Genomic DNA, 27,784 nt, shown 5'->3' with positions numbered 1-27,784 from the left:
CGTAGGACAGACTCAAAAATTAGTAAAACTTTTTGTTTCGCGAGACACATTAAATCGCCCGAAAACCGCTTGCTACTCCAAAAACGTCTCGAAACTTGTTGAATGACTTCTGGGTTGCCAGCCAAGACCTTAAATTTCTATCACCAAGTTGAAATTCGAGATCAGTCAAACTAAATAACCAACTTTTATTGGTTCGCTTTATTTATCAACGAAGATTACCAAAGTTCGTTGGGAACTGAATATGGATAACAAAATGTTGAGCCCTGTTACTGTTAGGGAACAGCAGGGGAAGTGATCTCGCTGTAAGCCCATAACATTTGTAATGCAATGTACGCAGAGATAACTTAACATTCATGTAATAGAAAGAGAGCAAGGGAGAGAGACTGCACTTAAAAAAATATAACTACTTATTACTATAATTCGTATTAAATAGTGTTTACACAAAAGAAGGCCAGGGATTTTTAATTTTAACGTAATCAATTATTTCTTAACTTACTTTATAAAATTTTAACTTTATCATCTAATTTTTTAATTTTTATCATTTTTCGATACTGCAGAGATATCTCTTACATGCCTTCTGAATGCAAGCCATAATTTGTTTGGTTTTTCATTCCTCGACTTAAAACATACACCTTAGGGCGATTTTTCTCGGTGCAAGCTCCATACGCACGTGTGGTGATCGTAGGCGGCGAGAATGAGTGTGGGGGGAGAGTGCGCGAGAGCGAGAGCGCGAGAGAACGGGAATGAATGAGCGGCGACTTTTGGAGCGCTGGCGCAAGCGTTTAGCTTTAACGGTCCGCGATCAGTTCAGTACGTTCAGATCAACGGGCGCCGTTGGATGTTTTCTTCAATGTTGAAGCGCGCCGAACTCGCGTTGTGTGGAAAAGCGGAATAGCTCTCTGTTTTTCGTCGTGTTTCTACGTTACTTTACTTTTCGTTCGATCTGTCCGTGTTTCGTTTCGGCTTTATAAATCGAGTAATTCCCCATCCAATAATTAACACGCGTGTTATCAAAAATGTTTACAAGAAACCTACATATGTTCAATAAGTAAGCCGAAAAAAAAAGGCAAAGAAATCATTTAAATTGCAAAAAAAGTGCTGACGATTTTTAATATCAAATTCGAAAAAGCAACAAAGAATTTTATTACCTTCCTTCGCTTTTTGGGTGCGTTGTTATTGCAATTACTGCATTTACCTTATATTATATGTTGTTCAAACACACTGAAATCGCTAAAAATGAAAACTGACGTTTTGCTCTGGCGCTTTGTTTCGCGCGGGCTAATTGACAAATATAACAAAATTCGCCAGGCGTCTCCACTTCTCTCTGATTCTCCCCAATTCTCACCGATATTCTGCGATTCCTTTTCATTATCTTTTTCTGTGCCGGTGGCAGTGCATATAGGAAATTGTCGGAAAAGTTCTCAAGCCAAAAAGCTGTGTAGAATCTGAGTTTTTGAGGAGATTCCTCGAAGTCGAGGCAAACATTTTCAAGTTTAAATAAATTATTAAAATTGCAGAACGTTTTTACGAATTAAGTGAAGCCTGAAATGAAGTGAATAGTTTCGGTGAGAGCTGGCGAGCATCTGATTCCAGTGAATAACAGAGATATCGCATGAATAACGCGTGAATAATTAGCACTGCAACTTGAATAAGCAACGAATTCCTAGTAACAATAAATTATAAATTGAATGCAATTCACTGGGATTGTGCAGCAAAAAGCAAACTGCTCATAATAATAAAATCATCACTTTGTTTCCGTGCTTGCCTGACTTTTTACCTTCCGACATCATTGTCGAAAATGTAAATAATTTTGTGTATTCATAATCATGTAATCTCTTAAATCTTAAAATTATATCACAACTTGTTTCACTTGGCTTACATATTAATTATATCTGTACTCTTCTCTGCTCTTACTATATTACAGTCGGCCACAACTCGGGAAAAGAAAAGAAAAAGGAGGCAAGCCAGACAAGCCAGGGAATTATGAAATTTTAAAGAAATCCCCAAAAAAGCCAAGTTCCCAGAGCCGCAAAATATGTTTAATGCATTAAAATAAACGAAACGAAACGAAACGTGTTTAAGGCGAGTGCAGGCAGAAGACGAGCAAAAAGTTGTATACGCATATACACATAGATATATTTAAACAAGATTTACATTTAAAATCCCCCCAATACACACGTACGTATATTTAAAACTGTGGCGGCAACACCAACAACATCCAGCTAAGCGTTCACAAAAAGGTGATAATGATTATTTCCAAGGATCTTTTCATATTTGGCGAACAAATTTTTGCAACAATCATACCAGAAGGTGGAGCCGCGGCGCTGGCAACCCAGCAGCAACATCAGCAGCAGCATCAGCAGCAGCATCAGCAGTCGCATCAGCAGCCGCATCAGCAGTCGCAGCAGCAGCAGCAGCAACAACAGCCGGCAATTATAAATTCAACAACGACGACGGCCACTTCGTTGGTAATAAACTCGACAGCAGGAGCAGCTGAACAAGTTGTAGAGGAGTCATTAAAAGTAGCAGCAGCAGCAGCAGCAGCAACAACAACAACAACAGCCGCAGCAGCAACAACACTACCAGCTAAACAGGAAACAGTTGCAGTTGCTGCCGCCTGTGTTGCTCCTCGCAAATTGGCAAAAATTCAGAAAATTCCAAAGGAACCCGAGGAGCTCAAAGCCAAGAAAAAGGCAAAGTGTGAGGCAGCAGCAGCGGCGACTCATTACGAAAAAATGCCAATGAATTTGATGATCGTGGAAAGTGTTGAGGCAGTCGATATGGGATCATCGGACAATGACAACGAGACAACGGAGCAGGTACCGTTGGTGAGTGCCAGCCGTCGCAATCTGGCCAAAATAGTGGCCGACTGCCGCCTCCAGATCGAAGTGGAGCCGGCAACATCGGCAGTGGCCGCAGCAGCAGCAGCAGCAGCAAGCGTTGCATCCCCGCCTGCAACATCGGATGCGACAGCAGCGACATCGGTGGCCAGCAGCGACTCCTCTGCCTCATCATCAGCATCTTCGACGTCGTCGTCATCTTCCAGCTCAACGTCCTCAGAATTTACGCACACATCACAGACAACGATACCAAGTACGGATAATCTAACGTCATCCAATGGTCTGGCCAATATAGGCAAAAGCATTTTAGTTGATGCCAAAAGGTGAGTGTTCAATCAGCGTTGACCCAATTTCCGAGCCAAGCTCGTACCTACATAAATTCAGGTGTGTGTGTGTTATGTTTTGTTTTTTTTTTTTGTGTCCGCACTGATTGCATGCAGACTTCGTCTTAATAAGGAGGGGAAAGTGGAGGCGATCCAAGGGTAAATCAGGATTTTTCCAAAAAAAAAAAAAAAACAGTTCTCCGGATGAATATGTGGCGTTTCCAACCGGTTGCATTCGGTTGACAGTGAGTTGCAGCTCGTTTTGTACAGTTCGAGCGGGAGCAAATTACTCCTACTCTTGGAGCTCAATGGAGAATCTATGTTCTTCTACTCTTGGAGCTCGATAGCGAATCTATGTTCCTTTTGATTGAATCGGTTCGTACTCAAGCTGTCAAGTTTGCTTTCAAAGTCAGCCATCAATTGCGATATACTTTTGGCTGAGCAGTTTTAGCCTGCCCTAGAATTTCAATTACATGAAACAGTGTGCCTTTTCGTTATCAGATTTTTAGCAGGCAGTGTAGGCCCGAACACTTTTGCAGTATTAATTGATTGCCCATCGGCTCGAAAACTCGTTCTAGAACTGAAGCTTCCTGCCACTAACTAGGGTATCACTCAGCACGTTGGGGATATCCCCTTCGGCAAATCCGAAAGGCAGCCGTATCTGCTTAATTACATCTCACAAGCCGAGTGGGGGACACCAAGCGCTTCGTTAGGTGGAGTACAAAAGGGGGTCAAAGTGGGGCTGCAGCAACACTCACGCCTTCACAGGGAAAACTGACCGAAAAGGTTCGAAAAACAGAAAAATTCATGGACTTTCGCATTGAAAAGTAACTACAAAGCGAACTGAGTTCTCTGCAAGGATCAGGTTTTTGCCTGGGAGCAGCTCGACATGGCAGCCACTTCCCATCTTTGTTGCATTTAAGGGGAGACCTGCACACGCACGCACACACACACACACACACACACACAGTGTTACAGTGCATCCTGCATTTTTAATGGTGACCCACAAGTTTTTCATCAGCGCCAGCAGCTGTTGCGTTTACTTCACTGAATATTTGCACATTGGTCATTTTGTGCAGCTCTCCTTTGTCTGGTGGAAAAGCTGGGCAAAGTTGGTAAGCCAAAATAGTAAAACCATTCGATTAGTGCGAAATGTTTCCGCTTAAAAACGCATCAAGCATTCCTGCGCGGTATAAATTAAAAATTTGAAATCTAAATAACGAAAATAATTCGTTTCCCTTTTATATTTCGCGGAAATAAATGCAATTAACCCAAAATCCGTTGCCCAATTGTTTGTTGTTTGCCCTTTGCTGGCTTTGGTGGCCAAATTGAAGTTTGTCTGCAATGCAAATACGCTGCGAAAATCAACATAATAATTGCCATTTGGCCAGAGCTTGCGAAAATCCACGAGGGTGGTGTTTAAACTGAAGTTAAGTTAGCCAGCGAGCTCAGCTATCCAGCTTAATTCGTTTGTCACTCCGGCCGACTGACAGACTTTGGGTTAATGCCGAGATCGAGTTCGCACAAGACTCGATTATGTGTTGGCAAATTAAGTAAATTAAATTACAATGAGAACATTGTTGGGTCGCTCGATGGCTGTCGAGTGCTGGCTTCATTATGTGCATTTAACATAAATTTTCAATTATTATGCGATTCAGAGTGCACTCGATGTGGAGGTACGATTATTCTGTGTCTCAGTTTCTCGGTTTCTCGATTTCTCAGTTTCTCTGTTTGTCCCCCCTCCCCTCCCTCTATTTTCGAGAATGCAGATCCGAGATCTGTCCCTGCTTTGCTTCTTTAGCTGAAGACCAATTTAAATGCATTTTATTTTCTGCATCTTTTTTTCTGGTGGCACGTTTTATTTTCGCCGAGACTCTTGCGATTATTACAGAGTGTTGCTTTTGCTCTTGTCGCAATTTGGCCTGAAATTGGTTCACAGTTGACCCAGTTTTTGTTGCCACAACAGCTTCAGAGCAGCCACAAAAAGTAAAATAAATAAAAAAAAAAGGTAGAGGATGGCTGCTCGATTTGGTGGCAGCAAACGTACGAGCCAAATAACAACATGTTGCACATTGAGATGGTAACAAGACAATCAAAGGATCTATCAAAATAATACACTCGAAGCCTAATTGGGGATTTATTGGTTAACAATAGTAAATAAAACTATTTCTCCACACCAAGAATGATTTCACTTCAATTATTGGCTTGCATTGCATTTGCCCCCGTTCATACATTCTCAAAAGTGTCTTTGGTTTCTAAAAGTTCTTTTATGCCATATGTGGTTGCATGAGAAATCAGAGCACAGATTTGTTTACAATATTCTAGGAAAATTTCAGACGATAAACACACGAGGAACCAAGTTTTCCCAAAATCCGAACCAATTGATGTGGTTCGCATTTGAAGCGCTCTAAGTTCCATTACGGTTTGTTGAACTTTGTTGAACACAAACAATTGAATCCATTCCCAAATCTCTGTTTTCCAACTTTGTTTTTATTTTGCTTATGCTTCTCGCAAGTTTTATTGAAAATTATTTTCGAAGTGGAGTGGAGCAAATAACATAACACAAACAAATGGGCTCTTGAAGTTTTTGGACACTCGATTGTGGGGATTTAAAGGGTCGATTTTAGTCGTAAAATCAAGTTTCATTCTGTAATACGAAACTTTTACTTCAGATGACAAAGATTCATTTTCACTTAAAGAATAAATGGTATTTGAAAAATATGAAAAATGATATGATGTACATGTGTTTTCTATTCCATTTCTACGAAATCTTTCTCTTGGCGAATTAGAACCTCTCAGGATCAGAGCAAACTTTTGGCAATCCAAGCCGCATTTTAATGGTTGGCAAAACCGGTTATTGAACTCGTATGTAGGTCAAGTTTTAATATGATAACACACACACATAAATACGGGGAGAAATCTAAAGGCGCGTCAAATGCAGGCAAACTCCAAATGGCGCAGTTGCTAAATTTGGGTTGGGTCTGATCTCTTCGGAGGAACGCTAGATGCGAACCCAAATCCGAATCCCCATGCCTTGTTTTTTGGGTAGCTCGAAAGGATTGAGGGCTAGATCAGAATAGTCATATTGGGCCAGGTAGGTAGACGGGGCGCAGCTGCCTGTCAAAATGGGCACAACCCATCACAAAAGATCTTCCCCGAATTTTTAGGGGGGCGCCTCCCATGAGCATCCTACCCAAGCTAGATATCTGATATCTATTGTTTGAACTTTGCCTATTCCAGCTATTTGCATGTGAAAGGCTTTGTTCTATAATATACCACTGTTGTAAAACTAGAAATTGCCGGAGTTTATTTAAGAGGGGAGTTGGCAAATACGAAACTTTTTCAGGGTTGCACAAATAATAAATATGTATTCATATTGTTTTTTTTAATTACTACAAAAACTATATGTTGTTCCAAGTCCATCGAATTTCCATAGTGTTACCATTAAGTACTTTCAAAACGTGGGCGTCCAGATGCATTTGGTTCCGAGTTGTGATCTAGAAAATCTTCCAACTAGACATGACAAAACAAATTGTCAGACGACCGAAAACAGGAAAACGCATGGCGCAATGCAGGGCAAAAGAATCAGGCAAAAAATGAAAAACGGAGCAGAGTAAATAAGGCAGAAAAGTTGCAATTTATTATAATTTAATCTAGAATAGAAAATTAAATAGAGTCGCAGCTGGGTGCCTCCGTTTTCCCCCCATGTCTCAGTTCTATTCGCTACGGCTGCATACATTGTGGGCTGTTTGCCCTGTTTGGGTTTTATCTACCGTTAGGCGAGCAGTGTCAATAAAACGCTGCGTGAAAGAGACGGGGCTACACAGCAAAAAGGAGACGGCGCGAAGCGGGGAGGTCTCTGGGATCGAGAATGGCAATGGGAATCGCAGTGGGAGTGGAAGTGGGTGCGAGCAGGGGAAGAAGAAAGAGGAGCAGCCACCCCCAGTGGCCAGAAAGACAGCGGAGTGCGATAGGCAGAGAGAGAGAGGGGTGCAGTCGTTGCAATGGAGGCCAACGTCGCTCTTTGACAACTGTCACTGTCACAGTCACAGTCACTGAAACCGAAGACCAACTGAAGCGATGCCCTGCACACTGGTTTCAGATCTATTGAAAAGTGCTTTTAAATATGTGCGTATATTTAAATCTATTTAAACGTTTGGTTTGCTGCTTTTAATACGTATAAATGCTTGAAATTTTTCTATGTTATGATAGTTTTGAAACTTTTTAAGCGACTGCGAGTCACTGTTCCTTTTACAATGCTTGCGGTTGGAAGTTGCATATGTTGTGGCCTTTTTATTGTTGTTGTCAACGCCACTGCTGTTCCTCGGCAAACGAATAAAAATGTATTCAAAAATAAATTATTGTCATTGCCATTGTGGCCGATTGGTGTTGTTGTTGTAAATTAGTTTAAATTGCGGTTGCAGCGGTCTTTTTATCTGGCGTTATATTATTATTGCCGGCTTTCAAGAGCTCAAATTATAGTTGTTATAGTTGTCGAGTGCATTCACTTCTATGGCAAAGATTTGATGACCTTTACAAGTTCATGCCGAATGAACGTTCTTGAACCCACCGCCGTTAGCTGATTTATTTGACTGCCAGTTTTTGCACCGGCCCACCTGGCGTATGAATGTTTTTTTCCCATATTCGCAGCGGGTGAAAAATCTGTGGGCTTTTTTTTAGGCACATGCTCTTAATTGCAGTTGTGTGAAGTGCATTGGAGTATAAAGAGTCGACAGAAAGCAATTTAATTGCAAAACAGTATTGAAGTACCAGGATTCTTATTTGTTTTGTTTCTGTGGGGAAATGAAATTTGTTGGTGTGCAAGAGTTTTTTGCTATGTATATGTTATGAATAAACGAGTAATTGCACACATTAACTTATTTAAGACACGAAATAAAAATGCACGTCGCGTTGACTAACTTTGTAATTCGAATCGTATAAACAGTTCCCAAGTTTTTCCTGCCCATAAAAATTGGCGTTTCAGACATTTGATAATTGCCGCGCCAAAGCGAAGCGTTTGGAAACTGCAAAGTGTTGCATAACACGCACATAAAACATTTTGTCTAACTATCCTTTTGGCCCGGCCAACAGCATTAAATCATAAAAAATCTCAAATAAAAATCAGACATAGCAATAAAATGCCAAATGCATTTTGCCAGACGCCGGAGTCATAAAACAAATTGCTATGGCTCACTTTTTTAACCGGCTCACTCTGAATTCGTTTTGTGTAATGACATTAGGTCCAGAATAAATAACTAACAGAAACAGAAAATGAAACTGAGGCAAGATAATTGCATTTAAGGCTCCCCAGCATCAAGTCGCAATAAAACAAACAATTTATCTGATGTTTCATTCGTTTGGCTGTTGTACAAAATTCGAAATAATTAGATAAAACATTTTAATTTATGCTTAGTGTTTACATATCTTGCTAAGCAGACAACAACGGCTTTTTGTAGTTAAGAGTGAAAAGATCTAAAAGTTGGCAATAACTATTATCAAGCGTAAAAGTTCTTCCCAGTTTTGCCTAGTGGCATTGCGTGCCTTGCCAGAAAAGAACTCTTGGCCAAATAATGGAGGAAAAGCCAAAAACCACTTAAACCTTCTCTTTTCGTTCCTCCCCCCGCCCCCCACCGAGATGCGATCTTCGAGATCCGTTGCCATGGGGCCCGGGTGCCCCATAGAGGATTTCGTGAAACCCATAGACCTACATTTTAAACAAATTTCCCCACCAACATGCCGTCTCTTTCACTCGCACGCTGCGTGTGCGCGATGCGATCAAGAATTTGAGAATTTGAGAATTTCTCGGGTTCTTTCGCTTTTAAGCCGTTTGGGCTCTTTCTTTTATTTTCGGTGGTCGTGTTGACTTCCAAGAAGCGCCTGCATTAAACCCGGCCCAATGATAATCAACTTAATGATGATGAAGCAGAAGATGCCCAGATCCAAGAGTCAGTCAGTCAGTCAGTCAGTCAGTTAGTCAGTCAGTGTGTCTCTTTCCTCTCGAATTCTTCCGAAGCTGCTTCTTGCAGCATCTGCAGGCCACTTCTTCTAATCGCGTCTTCTTGTTTCTGCAGCATCATCACATTGTTTGAGTACCCTCGCTGAGGGTATACAAACTTAGGTCTCTCATAAGATTCTCCTATAAAAAGAATCTACAATATTAGATCAACAACTATTTAAAAGATTGATTTTAGTTAGTACTACTAACCACCTTTCTTAGTTTCATAGGGTATTTTGTTGTGGTTTAGACCTCGCGTTTGCTTTATTGTTATTTTTTTTTTGTGGCCATCTGAAGACTGCGTCATCGCAGCAGCAACAACAACGAGCGAGTGAAGATCGTGTATTTTGCGTCTCGCTCGAGCCTCGGCATCCGTCTCGCTTCCGCCTGCGGCAGTGGGTCTTCACTTTCGCCAATTCTGAGCTCCACTTGCAGGTTCAATGGCCGCTGCTTCTGCCTGCGTCGACGTTGGGCGCCATTCGCACGTTTCATTTGTGCTGCTTCTTCTTTGGCGATATGGTTGTTGTTTAGCGCTTCTCGCCTCTTCTCTATGCTTTGCCCCCCCCATCCGCCATCCACCATCCCGCATCCCCAATGCCCCTCCGTGCCCCATCACTTGTTTGTTTGCTTGTTTGTTTGTTTGTTTGTTTTTCGCCTTCGCTGTGCCCTGCAACTTGTGGTTTGTGTTTACGTTGTTGCATTTCATTTCGCATCGTTTCATTCTATTTTGCTTATTCTCCTTTCCAACCCCCCACCACCCCCTCCCCTTCACTAATACTCTCTTTTTTACGCTTATTCATCGCATTTTCCCTTGCGCTCTTAATCCTCTTCTTGGCCGGGCTATTTGCCATTATTCAGGCGTCTTTATTGACACCAGACAACGATCAAGGAATTTGTATATACTGCAACCAGGATTTCTGCTTCTGATGATACTGCACTTTTCCATTAAATTTTGTGCATTTCACAAGAAGAGAAGAAATCTCAAATGTTGCTTCAATGCATCCTCAATTTGTAACTCCATTCGTTACAGCCGCCATGTACACATTGTAAATTCGCAAATTATTTAGATTACACACCAAACTTCTCTCCTCATATACATGCATTGCGTATGGTAACTTAGTAAGCTGAAATTTTCAACAACTGGGTGAAGTCATTAAGTCGGCTTGTATCATATAATTTTAACAACCACGCCCAAAAAATACGGAAAGAAAAGGGCGGATGGGGGGCGTACCGAATCGCACTGTAATTTGGCTATTTACCGCAAATGGGCGAGCGAAACAAGCTCAACGACTTTAATAACTGGCATTAATATCATATTTGGAACGGAAAAAAAATCGGCCACGTTTAAAAATTTAAACCAATGTTTATGTGCTGGGAATACTCGAAATGGAGATGGATTTTCTACTGATTTGTTTTTATCTGTAGCTCAAAGTATTGTAATCCAAGGCAATATTTGCTAATTGAAAATCCATTTTGGCTCTACCAGGCTAAGCAAGCTGATTATAATTAGTGAAGGAAAGTTTGACAAGACAATTTGAGGCCAGCAAAGTTCAATGCTCACTTAATTGTCTGGCTCGCAGTTGAAAATTGGCCCAAATTGGATTGGGATACTCGGCTGTCAAATGCAGATACTATAGTACAGATGTCGTTTAGATACACTTCTGACAGCTGCAAGGCCACGAAAAGTATACAATATTTATGGGGGAAGCAGCTGAATTTGCACATGGTGTGTACAAAGTTGCAGATACTTTAGACTTTTCTCCGCCTTTCGCCGGGTGCATTGTTTACGACATTTCGCTGCCTCATTTTCCGCACTCAAAGAGATTTTTGTGTCGGCATTTTCCCTAGTTTCACTCGGTTTTCTTTTCTCAAATTGCGTTTGTTGTGGGTTGTGTCGTCAGTTGATTATCGCCATCCACATTTGTCTGTTCTGCTGCATACAATTACTATTTTTATTTGACTTCCCAGCTCAGAGAAAAGCCTGCCTTTGACAAATCATATTTTAAGTACTTTCGATGGAAGAGGAAGTGATGCAGTGAGTGTTTAATTCAGAAACTTGGCTAATTAGTTGCGCTTTTTCAATATGATTCTGTTAATCATCAGTTAATCTTCGACTCTGCTCTTGATTAATTGGTAAATTCATAGAAACTGCAATTTACCTGATTTTTTAATGCCACACAATATTCTTTTAACGAACCTATTGGTTTTGATTGGTTGAGGCAAGCCGCTGTTGGCTTTTCCGCTTTTTATTTCCCTTTCGGCAACGGCAATGCCAACCAAAATCGCACTCAACTGCATGTTCAATATTTGAGCAACTAATTCACACCATTAGTTTTTGTGACTTGTTTTAACTACGTCTATATATTGGCGTCTTAACTGTTAAATGAGGTGATGCAACTGCCGGTACAAATCGGTCGTTTTGTCGGGCGGGCGGACAGGTGTGGATCGAATAGGAATTCTCAGGTGATTGCGTTGACCCAATTGCACTGACACTTTCAGCTAATAAATTGCATTTAGTATTTTCTTTCACTTTGCGGCTGCTTTCTTGTGACATTTTTTTGGTTGTGTTTTTTCTCGCCATGCAATTTCAACAGCATTTTTATAATTTTTACATAGTTCATAAAGTTTCGTGAAGCATCGAGAGAAAGTGCGTAAGCCAGAGCTGCAGAAAAACGGCAAAGAAAGAAACACTAGAAACTGTGTCAATTAATATGCTAAATTATACACATACCCAGATCTCTGCCAGCCTGATCGGGTGACCGGGCGAGGTGGTGAGCTGGTGGAATGGTTAGCTGGTGGATTGGTGAGGAGGTGACGCCCCAGATGGATGCCAATCAATTGCCAACTAGGAAGCATAATTCCCAGCTCAGCTAATTACCACACAATGACGTGAAAGTTCGTGAAACCGCAGTGGATGAGGCTGCGGAGGCAGCCCAAGCCCAAGCCGAAAGAAGAAAGCGCTTTCTTGTTTCGTTTGCCATATATCTCGCTTGAAAAGTCACGACACAGCCGCCATTTCATCTGCGTTTTGAATCTTTATTGCAACTTGAACCAGCTGCTAGCTGCGACGCTCGAAAACACTCATTCGCTTGCTGGCAAACAAAAAGCGAACACATGTCGTATGCGCGATATTCGCTTCCTGGCCCCAAGTGGCATCAGATAAATAGCACCCACCCATCGCCTGGCCATCACCCAGCCATCCCCCTCTCGAAGTCAAGTGGCGTGCAACAAGTGCCACTTGACTGGTCTCGACTCGACATCGTCTGCCTCTGTTTGGCATAAGCCATCCCTTCCTCCACCACTTGTGCAATAGCTTTGACCCCAACATTTCACAGAAAGTTACGTAACCATTCACCCAGGTCGTTGGGTGGGCTTAAAGGTTAGCTTTGTGGGTGGCTGGGCATGTGTGTACATCAGCTAACTTGCTACCAGTCCTTGAAGAAGCCCCATTTAACTGCAAAGCAGTGTATTCTGAGGCATTTCACCGGAACGGGGATTTTATTGACACCAGTTAAGTGTCAGATGCATTGAAGAAGTTGTAGCAGACCTCTGGGAGGCGGTGCAGTCGTGATCCTTTAGTATTCTAGGATGTGCGATAAGTGCAATTGCTTTAAGCTGACGCCAGAAAAGTTGGTCAACTCTGAAAGTAGTTTGGTTTAGTTGGGGTTCTGCTTTCTATCGCGATCATCATTTCCCTCCTGCTCCACGACCACCTTTCCAATTCAATTAAACGAGTCGAAAAATAAATAAATAACCGAGAAGGTGAAACACCCACATGGCATGGCGAAGAAAGAGATAGAGAGAGAGAACTTTGGGAAACTGGAATTCGCGCGGATACTTGATATCAATATGCATGATATGCATGCATAAATTACGTATACGACATGTTGTTCTGCCGGCAGTCACCGATCTTGCCACTCTCTTTCGGTTGACCTGCATTTCCCCGATTGCCGATTCCAGTCCCGACTTAAAGAAACCCGAACCGAAAAGCCTTGGCACATTTGTCAAATGTGCAAAACAAAAATCGCACACAAATGCCCAGCACATTTGAATAGTTTCCCCGGTCGCAGTGGAAGGCCACAAATTAAGCCGGCAATAAATAACAAATCAAAAAGAAATGATCAAGGAAGAGATCTAAAAAAAAAAATTCAGTCGAAGACCCGCATCAAGCACGCAACAAACAAAAACGAAAAAAAAAAAAATACTGGCAAAAGAATTGGGTCAGTAACACACAAAAAAAGCCGAAGAAAATAAAACCAGTCAGTGAAGAGGAAGGAGCAGGCACACAAAGAACGAAGCAAATAAAAATTCAATTGAGCATGGTCATAGCTACGAAACAAAACTCATATTAATTGGGCAAAATAAAAATTAAAATAAAACAATGACAATGACGCGACAATCAGGAATTTCAGCCAAATGTTTTAGGAAGTTCAATGAAAGCAGAGCGACGCAAAAAGCACGACAAAAATTTAATTAAAAGCAGAACATCAAATAAATTGCACAAATTCGGTGACCCAATTTTTTTAAATCACTTTGTTTTATATTCATCTATTTATATTGAAATTATGAATTCACCAAAACACAAAAAAAGCAAACAAAATAAAAAGCACAACAAAGGCACAGGCAAAGTCAATGAACTCTTCAAGCCCTTGCACAGTTGGGTTCACAAAAATAGGAGCTTTTGGTGGCAAGCTTGAAAAAATGTGTAAAAACTTGCACTACATTTTAAGAAGTTATATTATTTTTGAAATTTATCATCTACATAATGTTATTAAATTTTTAAAAATTTGTTTATGAGCTGTATAAAGTGCGTTTTTTTATGTAAACGATAACAACGATCATCTGTTTTATTTGGCAACTTGTTTAATATCGGTCAATGTATTCACAAATACAATGGGCAACAAAACCCATATTAAAAACAGCAAAAAACGAGATAAGAATTTCAAAATTTTTTCTTTTGATTGCGTGCGACACACACTAACACGCACTCACACACATATGCACACACACACACACACACGTGCACGTAGTGAATTCTGTATGCAATGCCAAACTTTCACGTAATTTTTGCGGTGCCGCCATCCTGCTCTTTCTCCACCTTTCTCCCTCGTTCTCTGCATGTGTGTGAATTATATTATTTTGTTTTGTTGCTGTTGCTGCTTTATTTTGGCGTCTGTTTTGCTTGTTGTAAAAGTCAACAACCTTTTCGCGTATTCAAGAAGCCAGTTCCAGTTCCTCGAGGAGAGTTCCCCCAAGAAAGCGACGCCAAAAGTAAAAGATTTAGATTTCTTGCTGGCCTTAATCAAGAGCCAAAAAAAAAAAAAAAAAACAAATAAGTAAGGAAATAAGAAATGGCATCATAGCCGTGGGTTAGGTAAATTGTTAGCCGGTTACTTGGTCAGTAAGCTAGCTCGGTTTGGCCCGCAGAGGAGGTCACGGCGGCTAATTACGTAAATAATTGAGTCTGGGGAAACTGAGGAATTGAGGAAGTCGCTGTGGGGCTAATGTCTTTGGCAGACTTTTGGGAAGCGTGCTCCGGAAACTAGTTCTTCGCCATGAGATTATATTTGATTAGCTAAGTACTGGTATTGGGTGTGTGCATCAATGGGTTCACTAGCTGCCATCGAATTCGCTGGCACTTATTGGTGTGTAAACCAAGCTAACTATCTGACTTTAATGACCGCAAGATGTTCCTTGAAAGGATAATGCTTTCACAGCAAGTTTCATATAAGTTTGCTTAACTTCTTAAACTTCTCGCCCCATGTTGAGATAGAATTCGTGTCTGCCACACGCCTCGTCGTATTTGAGCACAAAGGATTATTAGTTGACTGCCTGCGACCTTGTGGAAACTTAAATACTTCTTCCAGTTAAAAGTATCTTTTACAAAGGTAGAGTTCTCCCAAGCCAATAGGTTGGTCTGATGGACTACGTGATCTTCGGCACATTATCCAACTCCACAGCTTGTAAACTAAAAGAAAGTTTGGTTGTTAGTTGAAGAAGCCAGCACACTTTTGCACACTTTTCCAAACACATCGACAGTTTCTCCCCCGCAATGCGAACATTTAGCTCGTGTGAAATGACCCCGAGTATAGGGTCACGTGTCATGCCAGCTGAACCACTAAATTGTTGCTCTGTGCATAGGTCGCATTTTTCTGGAAATGGTGTCATGAGAAAAGTGCACAAGAAGGGGGTCAGTAGTTCGAAGAAGATGATATTGAGCTCAGCTTAGTGGGAAGTCGACGCACCATCCTCTTCTGGCAGCGTTTTAGTTTTGGAAAGTTGCTTCCGAGGTTACTTTCGTGGGGCGAAAGTATTCGGTTTCCCAGAAACGAATCCAAGCAACCAGCAGAGCCAATTAACTTCGAAATAAATCTATAATATATGTTTTCTGTGTATGCTTTGCCAAAATTATGTTCTTACAATCTAACAGAAATGGAAATTGGTAAACAAAATTACTTTTATCTCAATCACCATTCTACTTCTGTTGGTAATTTTTAAAATTCTTGGTAAGACTTTTCGGAAGGATTTTCTATTGTATCTTTATCAAAAGTTCAATTTCAAAACATTCAAAAGACAATTAGATTGAGGACCTCTATGTCTTTTGCTCGCTATCCGACCCGGACATTGGCTATTGTAATAAACTGTGGAACGAGGGAACTTGGGGAACTTGGGTAATGCTGATGGCAGGCAGAAAAAGCACATAAAAATAAAATGTATTCATCAGATACTTTGCATGCAGCCTGTGCGAGTGCGTGCGCTGGCTGCGATGGTGTGCGTGGGTATCTGTGAGTGTTGGCTTTGTTTGTCGTTGTTGTCTGCTGACTGCATTGACCCCCACTCGGGCCCCCCTATAGCCGTCCCTTTCCCTCTGCGCGGCACCGACACCGCCCCCGCCCCCCTGTACCGCCTCGTTCGTCTCGCTCGCACTCACGGAGCGTGTGTGGTTCAATGCACTCGACCGGACTCTCTATTTACTTTCGGCGCCTACCGGAGTCGATCGGCAGAAATTTACATTTCTGTATAATTTGTAAATGAAATTTGCTGCTCTTGGTCGAATAATTTGATGCTGATGGAGGGCCGCGATGATATAGATCCAGAAATAGATGTTATAACTATAACGGCGTTATCTATGGTCTATTCATAAGGCTGAGGGCCCATCTGCTGCCAGTAGAGTGAAATATTTAAATAAATTTGATAGGTACACAAGAACGGGGTAGAATCCAGCGTACAAGAGGCTATTGACTCCGTCTTGGTATCTGCCTGTGTGTGTGTGTGTGCGCGCTGTATCTGTGTGCGTGTATTGTATCTGTGTAGTGGGAGTAAAGTCGAAACATTGACCGAGAGTCGAGAGACGGAAGAAAGCCAGTAAGATTTTCCGACTCCATGATACTCCACTTCCAAACCACTCAAATTATATTTGCTTGGGCCATTAAAAAAACAATCCACACTGGAAAAAAACTGGACAATCAAGACAGCTAGATAAGAAATAAAGATATATGAGATAGATGGATAAGTCAGATCCCGAAACCACATATGCCCAACTCAATCCGAATACAGGGTATCGGCAGAGAATTACGAGCACGCACAGCTCCATTTTCCATTTTCCATTTCCCTGCCGATCATCTTGCTCTCTTAAGGTCCATGTGTGTGCGTTGGTGTGCGGCTGTGTGCGTGTGTGCGTTCGAGTGAGTGATAATGCGACCGCCACACATGCGAACGTGATATCGGCGATAACAGTTGACAGTGGGAACAAGAGCGGCACCGAGTAACTGTATTGTACTGCCATATCCCCCGACTTTTGTCGCACTGATTTTACTTTTGCCTGCCCGCGGGGACATTGACTTGCGTTTTGTTTTGTTTCGCACGAACATCAACAAAAGGTTTGTGGCGTTCTGTTCCACAGCATGATAATACACACAAAATAATAAGTATGAAAAGTTGAATGATAAGAGCTGGCAGAGATGAAGGGAGTCGGTAGAGGAAATATACTTAAGCAAAAAAAAAATATATATAATAATAACTATAATATCTATCTTATTTGCAGTAACTCCCCAGCTTCCTTGTCTTACCACTTTGAGAAGTCTGCGGCGGCGAACCAACAGAAGCAGCATCACAACATAAACATCTGCAACAGCCACCACCCACATCACCACTCCCAGAATCAGCCCCAGCACAGTTTGCAGCTGACCTTCCAGAACCTGAACGTTTTGCACAACGAACGCCAAATACTTTCCGATGTGAGTGGATTCGTCAGGTAACAAGATCAACGGAACAAGAGCACTCAAAAGCACGAATAATTCATTGAATGCTGTGCTGCCAACTTCACTTGTGCGCTTTCAAGCTTTAACAAAAGAATAACAACCCATCAACCCATCATACAGATGGCAGTATTTTAATGAATTGAACAACGTACGAATGAAATTTGAATAATCTACAAATGGATTTCAGCTGCAAGCTGCAATATATGAACTCAAAATTGTAATTGCATTTTTAAAGCAAGTGAAAATGTTGGCAGCCTATGCATTACCCAAAAGTCCGTAACGAATAATCCAAACCGTGTGTACTTTTCCATCCTCTCTGTTGTAGTCCCTGCGAGGTCCTGGCCATCATGGGTCCTTCGGGCAGCGGGAAGACCACTCTGCTGGACTGCCTCAGTGGTCAGCGGCACATTGACAGCGGCAGTGTGTTCCTCAACCGTGAGCCCCTGACCAAAAAGTGGCGTCGAAGGATCGGCTATGTCCTCCAGGAGGAGATCTTCTTCCCGCAATTGACGCTCCGCGAAACGGTGGTCTATACTGCGCTGCTGCGACTGCCGGAATCAATGCCGCGGGCGGAGAAGATGCGCCAGGTGGACCACATACTGGAGGCTCTGGAATTGGGTTGCTGTCAGCAGACCAAGTTCGGGGACTACCTCAACCGTGGACTCTCCGGTGGCGAGAAGAAGCGGGCGAATATCGCCTGTGAACTGCTGACCAATCCGCTGCTCATGCTCCTGGATGTAAGTTGCTAGTTTTCCTTTTGAAGTGCAGATTCAATGATTCGTTTTGGGTGTTCCCCGACAGGAACCCACTTCTGGACTGGACAGCCACTCGGCCATTTCGCTGATGAAAGTACTCAAGCGGTACGCCCAGCTGGAGCAGAAGACCATCGTGATCAGCGTGCACCAGCCTTCGTCCCAGATGTTCCACATGTTCGACAAGCTGCTTCTGCTCCACCAAGGACGCACTGCGTACTTTGGGGACGTGCAAAACATCTACCGCCACTTCGAGGACATCGGGGTCACCATCAAGCCGCACTACAATCCCGCCGATTTTGTGTGTAAGTACTGAAATAGTACTTAGTTATTTAAAACGAGATTTAATGTTTTCCTTAACTTTTCAGTGGAGCAACTGAAATCGCATCCGGATATCCGCGAGAAACTCTTCATAGCCGCCAAGGAATCGCACGGCAACTATCTGAACCGCAACTGCATCACGAGTAGCCACCATAACCAGGTCAGCGTTTCGGGTGCGAAGGGCAAGAAGCAAGCGGATAGCATCCTGATCGACGACATAATAAATAACTATTACAATCAACGCTCCAACCGGCACCATCACCAGTACGAGAACCTGCACCACACGAGCAACGGCTGCCGGGTGGAGGAGGACGAGGAGGCGGCCCAGCACCTGGTGTGGTGTGCCGCGGACTCGCAGTCCAACTTCAGTTCCTGCGCCTCCAGCGATTGTCATTCCTATAGTGCTGGCAGTGGGCCAGGACATTCGGCGGATGACGACTGGCTGTCCTATCCCACCAGCTTCCACACCCAGTTCTGCGTCCTCTCAAGTCGCAATTTCCGGGAGGCTAAGCCGCGCATGCTGTCCAAACTCAATTGGTTCCAAACTATCGGACTGGCTCTGATGGCCGGTGCCATTTGGTTCCAGCTGCCCAGAACCGAGGAGTTCCTGCACGACCTCCAGGGATGGATGTTCTTCTCGCAGACCTACTGGATGCTCTTCGCCCTCTTCGGGGCCCTTAATTCATGTGAGTCTGGATGGGATTGCGAACGGAAATCATTGTCCTTTATTGATCTTTGTTCTTTACAGTCCCCTCGGAGCGCGAGGTGGTGAGCAAGGAACGTCGCTCCGGGGCCTACCGACTATCCGCCTATTATTTGGCCAAAATGTGTGCCGAGCTGCCCTTGGTGATCACTTTGCCCACGGTCTACCTCATGATCAGCTACCCCATGCTGGGCTGCACCAGGTGAGCATGGTCCTATGAACAACTAGGAACTGCATAGCTCATGCTTAATGTACCTTAACAGCTTGAAGCTATTCTTCCTGATGCTCATCTTTCTGCTGATCAACACGATCGTGGCCCAGAGCGTGGGCTTCTTCATCGGAGCCTGCTGCATGGACATGAACGTGAGCATCACCCTGAGTGCCCTGTACACGCTGGCCACCCAGCTGTTCGGCGGATATCTGTCTTCGCGCATTCCGGAGGGGCTCAGCTGGATCCGGTACACCTCCATGATCCACTACGCCTACCAGAACATGCAGATTCTCGAGTTCCGCGAGGGGGCGGCTATTGGGTAAGCTAATCCTAATTGACTAATTAACTATGATTAATGAATATTATGATATGTCTTTCAGTTGTGGCTCGCCCAGCAGTTACGAGATTTGCAAACAGCAATCAACCGAATTCATTCCATACGAGGAAATACTCAAAGCCCAAAACTCGACATCACCGCTCTGGCTGAACACGCTGATCCTGATGATGTTCTTCCTGGTATTCCGGTGCCTGGGATACGCGGTGTTGCGCTTCCTGCGATGCCCCAAAAAGACGTGATATCTATATATGTATATATCCATATCCATATCTATATCTATTTTGAGCAGACATCGAACCAGTGATACGTAATTAGAGTAGTGCCCACCATTGCTAAGCCGCTACAACTGAACAAACTTGCTATAGGGCGCCAATTTTGTGATTAAATTACTTTCAAGCCACACCATGTATGCTTAGCAATTACTGCGAGTATAACTACCATTATCCTTACACCTACTATTATAGTTTAAACGTGGTCTGCGGTAGGGCAGTGCGAAAGAACTGTTTCGTAAACGTTTATCTTTGTTTTGTTTTACGCATTTTAATTGTTGGCCGTTTATGTTATTAATCGCTATTTTGCCGCTGAAACACAAGAGAGAGAGAGAGAAAGAGAGAGAGAGAGCAGGTGGAATGCCCAACTTTAATTGTTTTAATGTACGTTTTAAAAGCCCCAAGAAATATTGCTGCAGGCTGCCCTATTTCCACACCACCCGCGCACACATATATACAATATTGTATGTTTATAATGAAATGCTAGTAATTTTGTAGAATATTGCAAACTTTTTTTCGCTTGGGAAAAAACACTGTGATTTAGTATGCTAGTTTTTTAATTAGTTTTAAATGGGCAGCATTAGTGGATTGTGCTTGTCCGATGAATTGTATAGCCAACTATGTAATTAAAAAATGAAAATAGATTAGCATCAGAATGTTTGAGCCTACGGCATAAATCGTATTTTGTTTATATTATCTAATTATATGTAACTAAACTTATTTAAATATACATGAAAATGTAAACTGAACACATGAATATCCTGATTTTTATTTGACAAACTAAGCTAATTTAAATGACTACAAATGGATGGTAAAAACGATTTGCCGTTCCATTACGATTGACTTCTGTTCAATCATTTGCATGTTTTTATTGAAATATTATTTTCACATTCATTCACTTGCTCAGTCATCCAACATGGACTTGCCCTTGGTTTCCTTCATGAAGTACGTGAAGTAAAGGGAACTTAGTGCTGTGACACCTGCACACGACCACATGGTGGCCGAAATGCCCCACTGCTTCATGCAGATCGGGAATATGTTCAGCATTAGGAACACAAAGATGCTGCAAACCACAATTGCCATTGAGGCGGCCTTGGCACGAATCTACAACAAATACGATTGCAATGAATCGTTAGTATATAATTTTTAAACCTTTTGGCTTTGGAACGTACCTTGACGGGGAACATTTCCACAAGGCTGACAAAGAAGCATCCCACCAGCCCGATGTTGCCCAGAAAGATGTCCATGGACATGAGTAGCAGGGGTATCCAGCTGTACTCACCGATATTGTGACTCTCGGCATATTTGGTAAAGAATCCGAAGGCCGTCAGGCTAATGGCCACTCCGCCCGTGGAGACAAGCATGAGTAGCTTTCGTCCGCAGATGTCGCACAACAAAGTGGTCACATAGGTGCCCAGGATTTGGACGGCTCCAATGATGATGGTGCACGTATCGGGGTCCATTGTGCTGCCAGAGTTGGCGAATATGTCCGACATGTAGTTGACCATGGTGAAAAGTCCGCTAAACTGATTGGCAATTAAAAGCACCAGAGCAGGTCCATAGGCCTTCAGAGCAGGTCGAGAGTCTTGCAGAATAATAAACATTATAGTAAAGCTATAATATGATAGTTATAAACTTACAAAAGTCCTTGAAAGTGACGGCATCCTGGAGGGCATCACCCTTGGTCAGGGCTATCTTCATGATCTCAAACTCCTCCATGGCTCTATTCTGATCGTGAATGTTATCAGAGTCCTTGATGTTCTTATAGTAGCGGAACGACCTCTCGGCGGCCGAGTATTTGCCAATCCTTATGAGATGCATGGGTGATTCCTTAATGAATAGCAACACGGAAATTAAGTACCACAGGGGCAATATCAACACCATAAGCGGAATTGAGTAGTACGGCAAGTGGGTGCCGATGATATAGCCCACCAGGATTCCCACATTGACCGATAGCATAACCATGGCAGAGAAGGTTCCTCTGATGCTGTGGGGGAAAGTAAACCGATTTATGATGCTATGAGTAAGTGATAACTAACATGTGATAAACATTTCAGCTCTTTTCCTGTCGTAACGTTCAGGTTCATTCTAATCTCTTGCCAGCGAGCTATCGTGAAAATCCCCTTGCGACAGCCATAAATTATCCACTTACTTGGCATCTGCGATTTCACTGAGTAAAATGGGATGAACAATGTACATGCCGCCGCCACAGATGCCAGCCAACAGTCTTCCCACGTACAGGTACTCCACACTCTGGGCAAAGTAGACCAGGATCCAAAAGCACTAAAAGCACACACATTATCAGCATTTGCAATACCCTTTGTTCGATTTTGACAAATTACCGAATGTGGTATGGCAATTAACAGCAGACACCTTTTGCTGCCCAGGCGCCCCAGCAGGCACCCAATCAGTATATTGCCAGTCACCGAGCCCATGCCCAGCATGGAGCCCACCCAGGAGATCTCGAACTCGGACTTCACCTCGAAACCCGCGGGTGAGTCGGACTGAAGTTTCCTCAGCGTGGGGGATAGCCATCCGATACCGATGCCGTGTGAAATGGATATGACATTAACTGGATATAGTCCGAAATAAATGTCATTCAATGTGAGTCCTTTATGGTGAGAATGGAATACTTACTCAGCAGCGTGGTTAGCAGCTGATATCGATTCCTGCGATTAAGCAGGCAGTTCGGCCTTTGAAATAAGCGCATCAGCATTATGTACCCGTAAATTCGATTGTTCACTTCACATATGAATAAGAATACCACCCCGATCTTTATTCAGTCTACCTCTGGCCACGTATCTCTGACCACTAAAAGGGTTTTCCGCTGAGGAGTCGGCTTAAGTATCCGGCTGGTATCCTCTGACCGTAAAGATAACTACTGACTTAGGCTAATCGGACAGGTGCTACAAGTGTGATAACCCATTATCTTTCCAGTAAACAAACTAAGCCGCCAGTAGCGATTTTCCGTTGGTCTCCTCCAGAAAAAAGCAGAAGTAGAGAAACGAGAAAAACGTAATTCCGCTACAGCTCCACATGGTAACCGAGGTGCCCCAAACAGCCATACAGATGGGAAAGATTTTCAGTGTGAGAAATACTGTACTGCTTAGGATCACCACAAAGGTGGAGACGCTCACAGATCGAATCTAGAAAAAATAAACGATAGCGGTATATTTAGGGTACATTTTTGGGGACAGTAATCCAAACTTACCTTGGCCGGAAAGAGCTCGACGAGCACAACGAATAGGCATCCCACCAAGCCGATGTTGCAGAGGAATACGAAGCAGGACAAGATCACAAGGGGTAACCAGTCAACCGAAGAGAGATCAGCCGCCTCGGCGAAGAAGGTGAAGGTGCCGAAGGCAGTTAGGCAAACGGAGGCTCCCAAGGTGGAGGTCAGCATGAGTATCCTCCTTCCGTACTTATCGCACAACAGAGTGGTCACGTAGTTGCCCACGATCTGGAGCACTCCGATGATGATGGTGCACATGCCCAGATTCAGAGTTGTGTGGGATGCGGCAAAGACGTCCGCCAAGTAGGTGGTCACACAAAAACTGGCACTGAATTGATTGCTAATAAGCAGGACAGCGGCAGAAGCGTAGGCCTTAAATGCAGGTCTGGTTACTAAGGATTATGGAAATTAGTGAAATTGATATATAAAATGGGATGCCTTATCTACTCACTGAAATCTCTGTAGTCGAAGGACTTGGCCTTCTCCGTCTGCTCCTTAATAAGGAGATACTTCATCTCTTCGAACTCGTCCTCAGCCTTGATGTCATTTTTCCTGATGTTTTTGTAGAACATGAACGACCTCTTGGCCGCTTCGAATTTTCCCTTGCGAACTAGGTGATGTGGGGTTTCCGGAATGAGGAAGTTGCAGATAAAATAACAGACGGGCAGCCCGATGATGAACGGGGGAGACGTAAAGTAATCCACTCTCGTGGACACTATATAGCCCGCCAAAACACCCGTGTTCACCGATAGTAAGATAATGGAGCCTAGGCGACCGCGAACACTGCAAAGATTTATGAGCAATTAGTTAATCGTAGTATAATCATAGCACACATCACTTTGAGACTTACTTGGTGTCGGCGATTTCGCTTATGAAGGTCGGAAGGACGACGTAGCAGGCACCACCAGTTATGCCGGCCATCAGTCGTCCGATGTACAGGAACTCCACACTTTGGACGAAGTAAATCAGGCACCAAAAGGTCTAGACGAAACCCAACGAATACGAGAGTTGTGAAATAGTTGCGCCAAAAATGCCGGCTCATCTTACCGTATAGGGAATCGCAATGAAGAAAAGGACCATCTTGCGACCAATGCGATCCATGAGTAATCCGGCGATCAGATTGCCCATCACACTGCCAATGCCCACGAGCGATCCGATCCAGGACACCTGGCTCACGAGGACGGGAAAATCAAGGGGCGACTCATCGGTCTGCAGGTCCCTCATCACCGGCGACATCCAACCCACGCCCAGGCCATGGGAGAAGGTAGCTATGTTCACTGTGGAGTGTAATGATCTTGAATCTGGAATCATGCAGCTCTGAAGCATTTGGTTCCTTACGCAGCAGGGTGACCAGAAACTGGTGGCGAATCCTGCGTCCCAATAGACAATTCGGATTGGCGAAGACCGAGGCTAAGCGCAATTTGAACGTCATGGTCGAGATGCTTTCTCCAGACTGAACGAGATTCATCTACGCTCTTAACTTCCCCTTAAATATTTCGTGACCGGTTTATCTAAACCTGATAAGCCATTGACTTTTATGACGCCTGCCTTGAGTGAATACACTCGAAAAGACTTTCTATCATAGATATTTTTCTATTTATTTCATTTTGTAATGAAAATATTCTGGAATACAATGTTAGTCTCTTTTAGGTTGGAATAAACGAATAATAAATTCCTAGTTTCCTACAGACACTGCAACTGTTTTTTTGTTTAGGACCAAAAGGATTGCTTAGCTTTTTCCTTGGAGTGAGGTAATGCGGAGTCTCCAGAAACAGGAAACTCAATAATGTAACAGACCGGAAAGGTAAAAATAGTCGGTGGCTTCCAGTGGTAGCTATAGGAGACTGGGTTACCCATAAGGACTCCAGGGCCAACTGTCAGCAGAGACATGAAGGTAAAAAGTCTACAATCACATATACTTAACACGGAACACGGAACGAAGTAAGTCGTGCATCAAATCATCTTAGATTACGTCGAATTCCGTGATGAAATAGTTGACACTTATCTTTTAACTTATCTTGCCATGTAAGTAAAGGCAGCATCAAACATAACCAAACATGGCTAATACAATTTACTTCCCCTGCTCACCAAGGATCTTATCCAGGATTCATACGAGCAGTTACAAAAGGTTTTGATATTCACTGATTAAAAAAAGTTCTTAATTTGATGTCTGAATGAAAATAACACTGTCTAGTCGGATAATCCCGGAGTGTCTACATAAATAAAGACAGTCATAAGCCTACACATTTTCTCTCTTTTCAAGAGAAATTTTTGTTAGTTGAATATATTTTTAGTTGTATTGTAACACTTGAATATATCTTACATATCATATGAATCCCTGCGGAGGAGGAAACCACCTGAGAACGTGCCAGATATCATTAACAGTGGACCATCATGTTTATAAATAATGACATTAACAAAACAAGCAGCACCTTTATCGTTTACACAACGCTTAAAATGACTTAATTCAAACTTAATATACAAACCAATGTATATTTTAAACCAGAATTGTGTATTTTTTTGATTCGTGCATATTACACGTTATTTTTTGCGCAGAGTTTACAAATACTAAAAAACGAATCCAATATAACATATTCTTTTTAAATTTATTTATTACAATTTATATTAGATTATACAAATAAATGCAAAAATTGCACATGTTGTGGTAATCAATTATAAAATAAACCACCTGCATTAACCAAATCAATCATGTGACTTTGCAGTTGGTTTTAAAGGTGTTAAAGCCTTCAAGTGAAATTCAGCTACTTGCTAATCCTCAATCATAGACTTTCCTTTGGTTTCCTGCAGGAAGAGCCAGAAGTAGAAGAACGTAAGTAGTGCAGAGGCAGCAGAGAACCACATGGTAAAGGATATGCCCCAGTAGTGCAGCATCAGGGGAAACAGCTTCAGGGTTCCAAAGACGAGTAAACTCAAAAAAATCACAGACAGTGAGGTGGCTAGGGAGCGAATCTGCGATTATGAAATACACAGATAAAGTATCTGAATCTGATACCCATTTTATATATTGTATCTTTAAACGTACCTTTACTGGAAACAGTTCCACCAGCACGAGGAAAAAGATTCCAATCAGTCCAATATTGGCCACATAACAAATGATAATCATCAGCACCAAAGGAAGCCAATTAAAATCGCTGAGATCATAGATTTTGGCCAAGTAGGTGAAGCAACCGAAGGCAATGCAGCCTATTCCCACTCCCATAGTGGAGATCAACATCAGAACCCTCCTGCCCACGATGTCCACCAGTATGGTCGAGGTGTAGACGCCAACGATCTGGACTAATCCTATGATAATGGTGGCCGTATTAACGTCCACAACCGAGCCGGATGCTTTGAATATGTCGGACATATAGTTGATGAAGCTGAAAACCCCACTGAACTGGTAGCCCAAGCTTAGGACAATGGAGGCGGCAAATCCTTTCAGAGCGGGCTTGGTCGCTGCAATGTGGTAATGGGACATAATGGGTTCCATTCGCTGTTATAATCTCACTCACTGAGGTCCTTGTAACTGAGTGGTGTGGCATTCCTCGTCTGCTGGGACAAAACCGCTGTGCGTAGCTCCTCGAAGTTGACCTTTGAGGTTTGCTCGCAAATTGCACTCCGCTGATTCCTATAGTATCTGAACGAGTTCTCTGCAGCAGCCAGCTGGCTCTTCTTTAGCAGATACGGAGCTGTTTCGGGCAACATTATATTGGCTATAAAGTAGGCAACGGGCAAGATAATGGCCAAGAAGGGTACGACATGATAGGCCAGATAAGTGCTTAGAATGTAGCCAGCCAGTATTCCCAAATCGACGGATAGCATCACCATCGAAGTCAGAGCCCCTCGAATGCTGGAAACTCGACGGCTTAGATTAGATTGGTGGTTGCCTGGCGTATAAACTCACTTGCTATCGGCTACTTCGCTAATGAAAATCGGAACCACCAAGTATCCAGCTCCGCCGGTAAATCAACACAGGAATCTCGCTGCGTACAGGTAGTACACATTGGACGCGCAGTAGATCAAAATCCAGATACACTAGAATGTTGGATACTCCATTAATCAACTAACGACCAATTTGGCGTATTTACCCACCGCATATGGCCCGGCCATGAGGTAAAGGCAGAACTTCCTGCCTGCTCTCTCAATCAGCATGGCTATGGTCAGGTTACCGCACAGGCTGTCCAGTCCCAGCATCGAGCCCAGCCAGGAAATCTGGGCGAGATTCACTTCAAAGTCCAGTGGCGAATCGGCCGTTTGGATTTTGGTCAGAGTCGGCGAGAGCCAACCCACACCCACTCCATGTCCGAATGTAATAATGTTAACTGCCAACAAGAATCATTATGAACCGCAATTGTGGTGGGGAAAAAATGGGGGGGGGGGGAGCCTCACCTATAACCGTGGCCAAGAGCTGATAGCGGGTTTTCTGCTGCAGCAGGGAGTTCTTTAAAAACGTGGCCATTCTAGCCGTTTGTATGTCAAGCTCACTCCAGAGTTGCGCCACAAATGCGATAGCGTGTATTTCTTAAATCCCAGCAGAGAC

At 43.1% G+C, this 27,784-nt stretch overlaps 4 protein-coding genes across 7 annotated transcripts; 1 reads left to right on the top strand and 3 right to left on the bottom strand.

Annotated features, from left to right (window-relative positions):
- Window positions 1-809: 809 nt before the first annotated feature.
- Window positions 810-20,764, top strand: E23 (Early gene at 23). 3 transcript variants are annotated; one of them, NM_079909.3, is made up of 9 exons: window positions 810-1,048; window positions 1,925-3,163; window positions 17,203-17,412; window positions 17,745-18,156; window positions 18,221-18,476; window positions 18,540-19,178; window positions 19,241-19,397; window positions 19,459-19,725; window positions 19,787-20,764. In NM_079909.3, exons 2-9 carry the CDS (start codon window positions 2,247-2,249, stop codon window positions 19,980-19,982), a joined length of 3,054 nt encoding a protein of 1,017 aa, NP_524648.3. In that variant the 5' UTR covers window positions 810-1,048; window positions 1,925-2,246; the 3' UTR covers window positions 19,983-20,764. The 3 variants fall into 3 exon arrangements, with proteins under 3 accessions (NP_524648.3, NP_995622.1, NP_608768.2); NM_205900.2 differs by having other exon boundaries at window positions 810-1,165; NM_134924.2 differs by having other exon boundaries at window positions 810-1,800.
- Window positions 20,765-20,848: 84 nt separating this feature from the next.
- CG15408 (uncharacterized protein) lies at window positions 20,849-22,825 on the bottom strand. Its single transcript, NM_134923.2, has 6 exons — window positions 22,650-22,825; window positions 22,355-22,584; window positions 22,165-22,295; window positions 21,653-21,999; window positions 21,185-21,597; window positions 20,849-21,116 (listed from the first exon to the last, which is right to left on the bottom strand). Exons 1-6 carry the CDS (start codon window positions 22,726-22,728, stop codon window positions 20,916-20,918), a joined length of 1,401 nt encoding a protein of 466 aa, NP_608767.1. The 5' UTR covers window positions 22,729-22,825; the 3' UTR covers window positions 20,849-20,915.
- On the bottom strand, window positions 22,763-24,711 carry CG3285 (uncharacterized protein). Of its 2 annotated transcripts, none has more exons than NM_134922.4 (6): window positions 24,583-24,711; window positions 24,292-24,521; window positions 24,095-24,225; window positions 23,696-24,027; window positions 23,224-23,636; window positions 22,763-23,158 (listed from the first exon to the last, which is right to left on the bottom strand). In NM_134922.4, the coding sequence occupies exons 1-6, from the start codon at window positions 24,674-24,676 to the stop codon at window positions 22,958-22,960; spliced, it is 1,401 nt and encodes a 466-aa protein (NP_608766.1). In that variant the 5' UTR covers window positions 24,677-24,711; the 3' UTR covers window positions 22,763-22,957. The 2 variants fall into 2 exon arrangements, with proteins under 2 accessions (NP_608766.1, NP_001285583.1); NM_001298654.1 differs by having other exon boundaries at window positions 22,799-23,158.
- Window positions 24,712-25,846: 1,135 nt separating this feature from the next.
- Window positions 25,847-27,736, bottom strand: CG33282 (uncharacterized protein). Its single transcript, NM_001103597.2, is given in 6 exon segments — window positions 25,847-26,214; window positions 26,288-26,700; window positions 26,757-27,094; window positions 27,149-27,279; window positions 27,337-27,566; window positions 27,634-27,736. Coding segments are annotated over 6 exon segments (1,383 nt in total). The 5' UTR covers window positions 27,704-27,736; the 3' UTR covers window positions 25,847-26,013.
- Window positions 27,737-27,784: the final 48 nt, after the last annotated feature.

Source organism: Drosophila melanogaster, chromosome 2L (genome assembly GCF_000001215.4).
Source record: "Drosophila melanogaster chromosome 2L".
Lineage (NCBI taxonomy): Eukaryota > Metazoa > Arthropoda > Insecta > Diptera > Drosophilidae > Drosophila > Drosophila melanogaster.
The sequence above is the reverse complement of the archived record's forward strand: the minus strand, read 5'-3'. Positions and strand labels throughout refer to the sequence as shown.